General features: G+C 40.2%; 2 protein-coding genes across 4 annotated transcripts in view; one reads left to right on the forward strand and one right to left on the reverse strand.

Moving 5' to 3' along the window:
• Positions 1-2,921, forward strand: part of rubcnl (rubicon like autophagy enhancer) — a gene marked incomplete at its 5' end in the record, with an annotated part of 28,737 nt that extends 25,816 nt beyond the window's left edge. The window contains 2 exon segments of the mRNA XM_084084103.1: positions 467-607; positions 2,097-2,921. Of these exon segments, the coding sequence (XP_083940229.1) occupies positions 467-564 (98 nt within the window). The 3' untranslated portion in view covers positions 565-607; positions 2,097-2,921.
• Positions 2,922-4,353: 1,432 nt separating this feature from the next.
• Positions 4,354-8,986, reverse strand: LOC311065052 (ankyrin repeat and protein kinase domain-containing protein 1-like). Of its 3 annotated transcripts, none has more exons than XM_084085236.1 (9): positions 8,955-8,986; positions 7,746-7,925; positions 7,293-7,632; positions 6,894-7,039; positions 6,745-6,797; positions 6,217-6,371; positions 5,661-5,743; positions 5,429-5,500; positions 4,354-4,940 (listed from the first exon to the last, which is right to left on the reverse strand). In XM_084085236.1, the coding sequence occupies exons 2-7, from the start codon at positions 7,886-7,888 to the stop codon at positions 5,729-5,731; spliced, it is 852 nt and encodes a 283-aa protein (XP_083941362.1). In that variant the 5' UTR covers positions 7,889-7,925; positions 8,955-8,986; the 3' UTR covers positions 4,354-4,940; positions 5,429-5,500; positions 5,661-5,728. The 3 variants fall into 3 exon arrangements, with proteins under 3 accessions (XP_083941362.1, XP_083941361.1, XP_083941360.1); XM_084085235.1 differs by having other exon boundaries at positions 5,429-5,504; XM_084085234.1 differs by lacking the exons at positions 4,354-4,940; positions 5,429-5,500; positions 5,661-5,743 and having other exon boundaries at positions 6,053-6,371.
• Between the last annotated feature and the right edge of the window lie 3,707 nt (positions 8,987-12,693).

Here is a 12,693-nt window from a genome sequence, read left to right on the forward strand (position 1 = left end):
CCGCCCGGTGTTTTTCTTACCTGTAATATGATATTATGATATCTTATATATACTTGCGCTAGATCACGTATTTTAACATTTCTTTTTTTTTTTTGAGTGTTTATATCAGAGATTTCAACCGTGACGTCCTCTACGTCACTTTGCAAAGACTACGGCGGCCCATATGGAACAAAAACATTGTGGATGATTTCCTGTCCATAGCTACGTTAGATCTCACCAAAAAAGAAAAGAAAAAAAAGCTATTAAATTACGCAATCTAACGCAAGTCCCATAGGCTCGGGTTTTTAGCTGCGGTGGAGTTATGAATTTTTTCTACTGTACCACTCGTCCTAGGATATCATAATGTCATATTAAAGGTAAGAAAAACACCGGGCGGAATTGTCCTTTAAGTAAAGAAAATCGGTAGTACTTCTGTTCCAACCACTGGGTAAAACTAACGCGTATGGAACTGTTCTTTGTGTTTCAGTGTGCAAGGCGTGCTTTCACAGAGACTGTTTCACAGCTCTGAGCTGCTGCCCTCGATGTGATCGCATCCAGTCAAGACGACAACTGCAGGTGTTGTGACTCATAAATAACGAAGTTCTCAGTCTCCGCCACTGATTTACAGGTAGGCTAAGTGATTTTCTTTGGTTAAAATGAGTGTTAAATAACTCTGTGTTCTGATAGTACTCGTTGCTATAGAGTGTTCAGTAACAGGAGTCTCCCATGTCTCTCCATCTCTTTATTAAACAGAACATTTTCAGGTAGGGATACCAATTTTATCCAAACAGGATAGAGAACTCAGTCAGAATACAGATTAAACTAGAAAAAGTGCTCCTCGGAGCACAGGTCAGGTAGGTTATTGTGGGCCAGCAATGTTCGAAATTCACCAATCAGGAGGACATTTAAAAAATCGGACAGATCAGTCTTGATCACATGACTATAGAGATAATGTGTACAGATTTGTGGGATGTTTGGACAAAATCTGTAGGAGTAATATAACAAAAATCTGTTTAGCTAAATCGGCCTCCTGGTGGCGCTATAACAGGACAATGCAAAAAGGGTGGCATGTCTTCCTCTGCCCTGTGGGTAATGTGCGTGCAAAGTTTCACGGCAATTGGACGCTGCGTTTATGATTTTAGGCATTTTGTTCAAAACAAGCCTCTCCTGCAAACTTTAGATGACAATCTTAATCAGGATGGAATATGAAGAACCCGACAGATCCATTTGGTTGAATGACTATAAAGATACTGTGAACCGATTTGTGTGATGTTTGGACAAAATCTGTAGGAGTAATATGAAAAAAAATGTTTTGCAAAAATCGGCCTCCTATAATCGCTCTAACCGGCTGATGTGAAAAATGCAGGGCAGAGGTTCTGCTCTGACATCCAGGGAGTGTGTGTGCACAGTATCGCAGTGATCCAGCCAACGGTGCCGGAGTTTAGCTGGTCAAAAGCGAACGGACGGACGGACGAACAGGGTGCAAAACATAGTCTCAGCCACCCCTTCGACCTGGCGGAGACAACAAGTGAAATTGGAAGTGATGACACAAATAAACGAGCAGACACAATTGTAACTGGAACACTATAAAATGAAGCTGAAATATGGGTAAACTCTTGTGATTGGCCGCTGTTACTGAACAAACACTCTATAGCAATTACTATCAGAAAATAGTGCTTTAACCTTTTTACAAAAAACTTGGTAATTTGGAAATGGAAGCATGTTGCGCAGCGAAAATAGCATTGAGAGCTTGTAGATACCGGTAAGCTATTTTCGGTTATTATTTTAAGATTAGAGCATTTGAAGTGGTCAAACTGCACTGTCACCACAATTGAAAAGAACTACAAGCTGCTCTCAATGTGACACACTGAGAGCTTGTATAGGCTATTTTCGGTTATTATTTTAATATTAGAGCATTTGAAGTGGTCAAACAAGCATCTACCATGAAACCGATGGTCTCGGATGTTTCATATAAAAGCAAAGGTTAAGTAATGATTACTATCAGAATGTAGAGATATGCAACACTTATTTTAACAAAACTAAATAAATACAATAAAAGTCACTTTGGTAAATGAGCTTGATCATGCAGTGAGTTTCACCTTCATTTGTTCTGTCAGATCTAAAGTCAACTTGCCGGAAACGTCCAAGACGTGACGACATGATGTGATGCATCCTGGGAGTTTGAACGGCTGCAGTTTGCCGTACTGAAACAATCAGGATATAACGTATGGTGTATTCTGAACATCAGGCTACAGCAGTGGTTCTCAACCTTTTCAGGCCGCGACCCCCCAAAATAACCAGATTTGAACTGGTTAATTTGACAAACACTTGGAATGTAGGAGTTGAGGCATTGCATTTTGTTTGACTCAGTTCCATAGATACATTTTGTGAAAATAACAATTTGGCCAATGTTTGACCAGTTTTTATAGTATAGTTTGTTGATTACTTTTGATGCGGTACTGGTCTTTTTCTTTTTGAGGTATTACATAGGTCTTAAAAGTCCTTAAGATTGTCACTTCACTGTCGTCTGGGCTACTATACAGGATGCAACAGTGAACCTGGCAGTCCCAACCACAACAGCAGAATGCAGTGACTCGTGGCTGAAATGCTTTGTGCTCACAGACATTTGAACGGACAACAGAGCATGTGCTGCTGGCTGAGGAAACTTTGCCAAGAATATGATGGTTAAAATATTTAAACTTTTATGTCGGCGAGAGTCATTTGTTTTCATAACATATTGTTGTAATTTGTCTGCATTGTGACATCAAGGTAATGTCAGGGTGATTAGCACAACATTTTGAGATCAACAGTAGCCTCTAGTGCAGGGGTCTTCAACCTTTTCAGGCCAAGGACCCCCTGGCTGAGAGAGAGATGAAGCAGGGACCCCTTCTATACTGTATAAAAGTGTGTTTCAGATAAAACTTTTGCTGCTCTTTTTTCCCTCTACACCTATAACTCTTTGCCAAAAATAGCCGATCTACAAGCTCACAACGCCTCGCAGCGCGAGGCGTTGTGAGCTTGTAGATCTGCTATTTTTTGGCCAAAGTTCTCCTCAGAAAAGGGATGCTAAGGGTTCAAGTGGTTAATGTAAAACAGAAAATCATATCACAAAGATTTGGCGGACCCCCTGTAGTAACTCTGAGGACCCCCTAGGGGTCCCAGACCCCCTGTTGAAGACCCCTGCTCCAGTGTTTAAAAAAAAAATCAATCGTAATTGTATCTTTAATTTATTGGTATCACAATGAAAACTTTCCAAGGTTTCATTTCTTTATCTATCTATCTATCTATCTATCTATATATTAAATTAAAACTAAAATCTTAGTCTTTTGCCAATTATTTGGGGTCCCACTTTCTCATGGCCCACCAGTGGGCCCCGACCCACAGGTTGAGAACCACTTATAGTAACTCAACTTTGGCCAAGCTATCAGAGATTTCACACTGTGTGCTTCTTCTGGGACTGCAAATCGAAAATCAAAGCCATATCAATGACTTTTATTAACTGTGGAATTAAAATGGCTTGTGTTCAGTGGTGTAAAGTACAATTTACTCAAGTACAGTTGAGGTATTTTTACTTTACTGGAGAATTTCCAATTTTCTATATTTTTACTTCTATTCCACTACATCTCATACTTTTACTCCACTAATCATTTGAAAACTTTAGTTACTAGTTACTTTTGTAGATTATGATTATTATTTTCTTTAGTATTACAAAACATACATATATTTGTAATCATGAAATGACAAGCATGACCAATGAGCTGTGGCCATGTTGTCATGACAACACTAACACTATTAATACACAAGAACAATATCAGACTTTTAAGAATCCATTTATTAAACAATTAAACACTTCTACAAATGATCATACAATAACATGTGAAGGATGAGAATAATATGGAATGAATATGAAATGAGAACAAAACAATGGACTGACTGAGGAAATAACGATCTAATAATGAATCAATAGATGAACAACAAATGATTTGAATGCAATTAATGAATGCAGTCATTTAGTAGATGTTTGAATCCAGAGTGATTTACAAAGTTCAATATGAGAGTAAATGACATGAAGTCTAGTCAACCAACAACATGCTCACAGCAGTAGGAGAGGAAAGAGTTAAACATAGTCACTATTCTGCTGTTGTCATAATAGATCACAATTAGCTGAAAATAGATCAATTATTGTCCTCCTTTTTTCACTGACAAAAACGAGTCATTTCATTCTTGGTTGTGTGTGGGTGTCGCGCTCCAAAAATATCTTGGTTAAGTGTACAGTAAATCAGGCATTACAACACCAACACTGCCCACTTATATTGTTTAAGATTTCTTTTGGGGCCTTTATGCCTGGACTCACTCAATCATGTTGAGTAACCATGGCAACCTGATGTCATCCTTACATAAAGACTCTTATCTCTGCTCACACAGACACACTGAGGAGGAGGAGTCATAGTAAACCCAGAACCCAGCATAGAGAGGTTCAGTGAATGTGTTCTGGAAGGTGTACAGGTAAATGTGTGTCAGTGTGTCCGAGGACACTTCATAAAAGGACAGAGTCCCAGCAGGCAGGTCCAGATACACTGCCACTCTGTTGGAGCCAGAGGGATGTACAGGGAGTTCAGTCTCCTTATTATTGTGTATGACTCTATAACTGTCACCATAACATTTCAGACTCCAGGACTTGTTATTGTGTCCAAGCCCACAGTCATTACCACGTCCTTTCCTGCTGATTCCTCTGTAAGTAACCGCTATAGAAACCACTCCACTCCACTCTACCTCCCAGTAACAGCGTCCAGTCAGACCCTCTGTACACATAACCTGGACCCATCCATCAAACCTGTCAGGATGATCAGGAGGATCCTGACCCCATCCCCTCCATGTCACCTTCCTGTTGTTCTCAGACAGAGAGAGGCATCTCTCTGCTGAGTTTGTGTCCAGTGTGAGACGATGGAAATCTGATGAGCCTGGGGAAACAGTGAAACAAAATGCCTTTGTTGAAAAGTCCCTCAACATGGCTGCTTATAACAGAACAGGCATATTATTATTGCAACTGGAAAATCGTCAGAATCTCATTCTATTTGGCAACGGTGTCCATCTGAAAATATTTTGTCCCAGGGACCCCAGAAGAGAAGAATCGTTGCAAAATTATTCAAAATGGTTCACAGATTTTTCTAAATGTTTCAGAAACAGTAGATCTACAAGGTCAACTGTTTTATAGGCCCCTCGATGTTATTCAATGTGATATTCAACACAGTGGAATGCTCATACCAACAGCCCTGAACGTTTTAACTTACCCATTACTTATTGAGTCTGACCTAACAGCAATCGTAGCTAATCAGAATGGAATATGCTAAAACTTTACTGATACTTCTGGATCGCACGACTCTAGAGATCATGTGTATTCATTCATGTGAGTTTTGAACAAAACTCAATAACAGTGAAATAAACATACTTGGAGCTGTTGTGGGATGGAGAAAAGCTGTGGTTGCAGGGTCTGTAGAACCCCCTGTTGTAGATATAGAATCTGTCTGTGGAAGAAAAATATACAAATGTGTCTGAGATGTAGTTAAAAATCATAAACTCACAATTAAGGCCTTTTTCATAAAATATCAGTGGGCTTCCATCAATAGACTACTTAAAGTGGTTCTGAGTTTGAGAACACAGCTAGAAAAATGTGTACCTACCAACTTTGCCAAGGTTTCGTTGACAGCAGCATGGATTCCCTTCTTATGCTTTGAAAAAACACGACCTGTCACTTCTGTGCATCCTGAAAGGAAAACCCCCATGACAGGACAAAGATATTTAGTCGTTTGACAATGTAAATTACCAGAATGATGTACCTCTGTACCGGCGTGAATATTGTGCGTACATAACAAGTTCAAATATAAAGTAGGTCTAATTCTTTCACATGAATTACATGGATGAAAATTTGACAAATTTGAAAATCAGTTTAGAAAGTACCATTTGGATACTAGTGTATACATCATTTTGACAAAGTATTTTTGATATATTTTGCGACAAAATAATATCCCTCTTGAATCCTGCCCTCTAGCTGAAGCTACATACTGTAGTAAAGTGCCGGCATGGCGATCTCAGAGACCATTTAATCATAAAAAATATCGTTTTACAATTTGTAAAACGTGTACACAACATACTTGTTTCTGTTTAAATCATACAATATGTTTGAAGTTTTTAAATATACAAAACATGACAAAAATATATTTTGGACACAGAATTCACCTCTGAACGTGGGCCTTTTAGTGGGATCCTTGCCCAGCACCTCTTCATGAGGTCAACTAGCTCTTCTAATCCATCTGCTTTGCTTTGATCAATTTTGTGAAGATCAGGTCTGTCTCCCTGAATAATTCTGAAGAGCAGCACGTGACGATTTACCCCTACAAAATATACAGAACAAATATTTGTGCGTGCATGTGTGCGTAAAGTTTAAAATTTGAATACATAAGTATGAATGAGTACATAGTGGTTAAGTACATAGTGGTAGCCTATAAATAATAATAATAATACATGTATTTGTTTAGCACTTTTCTAAAAGCTTACACATTGCTTTACACAGCCAATATGAAAAATAAAAACAGATAGTCGAAAGGCTCATTAACAGATATCACAAATCAAGCATGTTGATTGTAAGTGAAATTCCTGTGAGAGATACAGTACAGTCTCATCTACAACCACTTAAGTTGAAACTCCATTCATACTTACTGTATGTGTGCTTCTGTATACATTCACATGACATAGTGAATACTTTACCTGCTAGATAGGGCTCCTTTCCAGTAAGAATGGTCCAGAGGAGTATGCCGTAACTTAAAAATATGTTTTTAAAAAAAAAAGGTTTGAAACTTTTCACATAATAAAATAAATGTAATGACTATATCAACAGCATTCCTTCAAGAGTTTACCTGTAAATATCATAAGAGCGGACAAGACAGTAGTCATCCTGTTCAAAGGCCTCGGGGGGAGTGTAGGCTAGAGTGCCTCCTTCATCACCTTTATTGCTGGCATTCAAAACGCTGGTGGACACCATAGACAAGCCAAAATCAGCTATCTATTAAAAAAGAAAGAGGATAAAAGAGCATTTTAGGCATTTCTGCTTTGATTTAAGCCCAGTGAAGAGAAACAGTGAGGGCAAATGTCATGGCAATATGCATCATGGTCTGAAATCGGAATCAAACCCTTGAGGTTACGTTGTTAATTGATAGAGCAAAGTGGGTGCTCTTTTTTTTGTTTAAGTGCACTGAATGGATACACACGCATGCACACACGTGTGTCTGTGCGTGCGTGCATGCGTGTTTGCATACCTTGGCATCTAAGTAGGCATCCAGTAGTACATTGCCCGGTTTTAGGTCTGAGTGCACAACTGGTGATTTCTTGCTGTGAAGGAAGTTCATGGCCAGAGCCACCTGGTTGGCCAGACGGAAAGCCAGGGGCCAGGGTGGGGGTCCAGTCAGGGCCTTCAGGAGGGTCTGCAAGGAGCCTCTCTCCATCAGCTCCATTACTATACCCTGCCTCTCGATATAGCCCAGCTTAGGGTCAGGGGGAATGCCCTGGTACATTCCATAGACCTTGGGCACAAACTGGTGGGCGACAGAGTCCATGTAATCAGCCTCTCGCCCCAGGGCAGTGGACATGGTGGCAGAGCTGGAGGGAGACGGTTTAGGAGGAGAAAGACATCAGTTAAAGTCCAGTTATGTGAGGCTGACTTTGATAGGACTGAAGACTATGAAATATGTGATTGATCATTTTCATCATACCCAACATGAAGCAGCTTAATGGCAACGTCAAAGTCCCAGTCCTTGTGGTTTGCCTTATAGACATATCCAAAGCCCCCTGAGCCAAGCTCTTTCCAGTTCTCCAGACTTCCATTGCCAATTGGCTCTCTGCCCCGGACTGCCATCTCTCACCAAAGGACAGAACCACGAAATGATTCAAATCTAGAGGGCAGTAATAATGGGCAAATTAATATGAAATCTTTCCAAACTAAAGCAACCAATTATCACATACTGTACACGCACAGTACTTGTCTGCTGACAATACATGCCTCCTTTGTTACATTCATTGGAAAGAGCATAGAGCAGATGCTTTGTTTATAAATTAATGTTGTGGTCACATCATCCGTTTTGCGTATGTCTTAACCACTCTCTTAACGGCTTCAATGTACCAGTTGCTGAGAGCATGATGGAGATGTGAGCTGGTTTCAGTGGGGTTCATTTTGGTAAGTCCAGTTGTTTATAGGGCACTAGTTTTGGGCCCTGGGGCCTTTGCCAGGGTTTTGTCTGCTGTGTGTGCCAAATCATGTCTGTTGCAGTGCTGGGTTGGAGGGTGGAGACATTATGCCTTGATTATAAATGTAACCATAACTGCACCTTTAATATTTGTGTAATTGTATGCTTTCCTTTATGTGGACATGAATACATTGCTCAAATGTGTTGTAATTGCCTCTCCTCTCTCTTCCTCCTACCCCTTCTCTTCTCTTCCTCTTTCCTCTCCTCTCCACCCCTGTGACCCCTCCCTGTGTGTGTGTGTGTGTGTGTGTGTGTGTGTTTTCAAACAGCCCTTCTCTTGCTCCCACCCCCTCTTCTCTGTTCCCCTTTTTCTCCACCGTGTTTACACTGTGCACTGTGTTAAGTATTTAAAAGTACACGCTTTTAACAATATGTAAGACTATGTAAAAGTACAAATCGCAAAGCACAAAGAAATAAACAATAAAAGTGAAATATTGCAGTACTACAAGTTCACATTGTGCCGCATTGTGACACTTTGTGGACTTGTAGATCAGCTATAGCCTTTCAGGGAATAAGGGGGTATTGGCCCCTGGGGGACACCGGTGGATGAAGTACGTAGGATTCAAGTGGTTCAACCAGTTAAGGCCTCATGTGCAGAGAATTCCACCCAGTTCTTCAGTCTGTTCACTAACTAGCCATTACTCAACTCCCTCAAATTGTCTCCATAACAAGGCTTACCTGCATGGTGCAGCTGTGCTCCAGTATGGTCCACTATGCTCCAGTATTTGGTAACTGTCTTTATACTGTAGCTCTCTCAGGACTGGACACTGTAGCTGCCAATAAAAGACAACACATTCTCAGTTGAGATTGTGATTGGTTTACAACAACGGTGAGGTGTGGCCAATGCATCCATTGGTAGGTAGGTAGGGGGAGAGAGAGAGAGAGAGAGAGAGAGAGAGAGAGAGAGAGAGAGAGAGAGAGAGAGAGAGAGAGAGTTTACACTGTGCTCATGTTACTTTTTTAAGTATTTAAAAGTACATGCTTTTTAACAACATGTAAGAATTAAAAAGTATAACTTGCTAAGTACATTTTTTTTTTACAATAATAGGGAAAATTGCAGATATTGGGGGGTGTCCGCTTGGTTGGAGCTGTACAAAGCCATGTAGTCGTAGGTGTACAGGGAGTAGCCTCAAAACGCATCCCTGAGGGGCTCCTGTGCTGAGGGTCAGGGGGGCAGAAGTCATAGTTCCCATCCTCGCCACCTGACGTCGCTCTGTCAGGAAGCTGCATAGACTTGGATTTAGACCTAGACTCCGTAGCTTGGTGTCTAGTTTGAGGGGGATTATGGTATTGAACGCTGAGCTGTAATCTATGAACAGCATACTCACATATGACTTGTCACTCTCAAGGTGTGAGATGGTGGTGTGGAGTGATGTGGAAATGGTATCATCCGTGGATCTGTTCTTACGGTAGGCAAATTGTAGGGGGTCCAGTGTGGGTGGCAGCTTGTTGTTGATCATCACTCTGACATGTTTCTCAAAGCATTTGCTCACTATGGGTGTGAGTGCAACAGGCCTCCAGTCATTTAACTCGGTTACTTTGCCTTTTTTAGGGACCGGGACAATGATTGCTGTTTTGAAGCATGATGGTGCTTTGCTTTTTATGTAGTTAAAATGTAGTAAGAGTGATACTTGATCTCTTAACCTTGAAAGCACCAAACATCAAAGACAAAGTGTCCAGAAGGAGATTTGAAACTAGGTTTGTCATTTCACTGGCAGCTGCACTAACCAGTTGTCTAAAGCACCAGGTCCACTAGGGGGCAGCAGACATCCAGCTACTTGGTCAGATATGGAAGCAATGTCATTGGTTATCCCGGTGTCAATCAACTTTAGTCAACACAGCAGGTTCAGAGAGGGGGTGGGACGAAAGAAAAGGAAGAAGGAAGACAGTCTGAGAGTGAGAGAAACAGGTGAAAACAGTGATGTTTAAGTGTAGCTAAATGTCACCAAATTAAGAGCCAAGGATTAATATCAGTGTGTATATATAATCGTGTGTGTGTGTGTGTGTGTGTGTGTGTGTGTGTGTGTGTGTGTGTGTGTGTGTGTGTGTGTGTGTGTGTGTGTGTGTGTGTGTGTTAGGAGCTGGGTTTTCACTCAGTATTTCTACCATAACCAGCTGACATTAATAACTACAAGATGGACTGTGGCTGGTCAACTAACACACTAGCCTGGAGGAGAAGAGAGTGTGTGAGACATTTCAACATGTTTCTGAGTGAGTATGGACGCTATCTGAGAACTGTAATGACATGCCTTCGGCCTAGCGGAGACAACAAGTGAAATTGTAAGTGATGACACAAAGACATGAGCAGACACAATTGTAACCGGAACACTGTAAAATGAAGCTGATACGGTGTATGTGTAAACTCTCGTGATTGGCTGAAATCTTGTCACCTACCTGTTTATTAAATAGCTGAAAAGACGGGGAGACCCCTGTTACTGAACAAACACTCTATAGCAATTACTATCAGAATATAGTGCTTTAAAACACGTTTTGTTTTAACCAAAATATATCACTTTACCCTACCTTTTTAAGTCATTTGGACATGGAAACATTTTGCTTGTAGATACCGGTAAGCTATTTTTGGTTATTATTTTAAGCATTTGAAGTGGTCAAACTGCACTATCACCACACTTTAAAAGAACTACAAGCTCTCAACGTGACACACTGAGAGCTTGTATAGGCTATTTTCGGTTATTATTTTAATATTAGAGCATTTGAAGTGGTCAAACAAGCATCTTCCATGAAACCCTAATGGTCTCGGATATTTCATATAAAAGCAAAGGTTAAGTAATGATTACTATCAGAATGTAGAGATATGCAACACTTGGACTTGGACATATGGACAAAGCCATTTACCATTTACCCCTACAGTAACAGAAGGGATGTTCATGTACAATTCACCAGTGAACTAGAAAGGAGAACTATTGACTTTGCTTTATCATCATTAGGTCATATCAACACTGTTTAATAAATGACTATAAATAAAGTCACTCCTACACAGAAAGTTTGACGAGTTTCAATAGAAAGAGGACTTAACAGTGGATAATGAGAGAGGAAAATGCATCACCGTAAGTATTTGATTAAATCTAACATTGCAGATGAAGGAACACTTTTCTTTATACTCATCAATTAATTTCCTTTCTCTCTCTTTCTCTCTCGGTCTGAGAGGATTGGAATATTAACAGTCAGGCGTGTGTGGTGGGAGGGGGTTTGGCGCGTGTGTGTGTGTGTGTGTGTGTGTGTGTGTGTGTGTGTGTGTGTGTGTGTGTGTGTGTGTGTGTGTGTGTGTGTGTGTGTGTGTGTGTGTGTGTGTGTGTGTGTGTGTGTGTGTGTGTGTGTGTGTGTGTGTGTGTGTGTGTGTGTGTGTGTGTGTGTGTTTGCGCGCGCGTGTTGTGTACGCTCTCTCTCAACCAAGATAAGCACAGCAGCCACATATCGTCATTGCATGCGGTAACTACATACAGAAGTTGATGGGTAACATTCTTAGATTGCTGGTGATAATAGATACTGTACATGTTTTATGACTTAACTGACTGTTAAAATCTCCTACAAGGTTGCAGATTCTTCCTTGTAGTCGTCAGTGCAGCGCTGCCACACAGGGTGAGATGACGAAGGTGGAACCCTCGAGATAAGTATAAACTTACCTCGAGGATATGGTCTTTTATGGGCGCATCACATGTTTGCAGGGGTCATCACCATGCCAGCTTGTGATGGACATGTTCATTAATATTTAATTTTTGCCACAGGCATACAAAATAAGTGATCAATAATTTTTACCAGAAATTAACTCCTAATATGCCATAGTGTAGACACTATGGCATATTAGGAGTTCATTTATATTTCAATAATTGGGCCTTATCAGTACAGTTAGTGCTTCCATCACACTTTACATGAGCAAAGGGCCATTTAGGTGCAGAGGTGAGTGGGTACGTGTCATATAGTTATTATAGAGATTGCTGGCTTGCAGCCGTGTAAAGTAATTATGTAGCCTACATTTACTCACCACACAATTTTTTGGTATTTTTACTTTACTATAGCATTTCCAGTTTTCAGTACTTTTACTTCTACTCCACTACAACTAGGAGGCAAATACTGTACTTTTACTCCATTACAATTATTTGAAAACTTTAGTTACTAGTTACTTTGTAGATTTTGATTATTATCACAAAACATACATTAACCACTTCAACCCTATATACAGAACATTTCGGCTATTTGAAAATAACCGATCTTTCAAGCTCACAATGCGTCGCATTGTGAGCTTATAGATCTGATATTTACAAAAGATTTTTATACAATTCATATATTTGAAAACTTCATTCTGCATAATGAGTACTTTCTATTTTTGGTACTTTAAATACACTTTGATACCAATATTTTGTGCTTTTACTCAAGTAAATTTTGAATTCCGTACTTT

Source organism: Gymnoscopelus microlampas (genome assembly GCF_963454915.1).
Source record: "Gymnoscopelus microlampas genome assembly, chromosome: 17".
Lineage (NCBI taxonomy): Eukaryota > Metazoa > Chordata > Actinopteri > Myctophiformes > Myctophidae > Gymnoscopelus > Gymnoscopelus microlampas.

Excerpts from the sequence above, each read along its gene's own strand:
- LOC311065052 (XM_084085234.1), bottom strand. The coding sequence starts at position 7,888 with ATGGCAGTCCGGGGCAGAGAGCCAATTGGCAATGGAAGTCTGGAGAAC. Across the intron at positions 7,040-7,292 it reads ATGCCTACTTAGATGCCAAG|ATAGCTGATTTTGGCTTGTC; the intron begins GTATGCAAACAC and ends CTTTTTTAATAG. Across the intron at positions 6,798-6,893 it reads CGCTCTTATGATATTTACAG|TTACGGCATACTCCTCTGGA; the intron begins GTAAACTCTTGA and ends CATATTTTTAAG.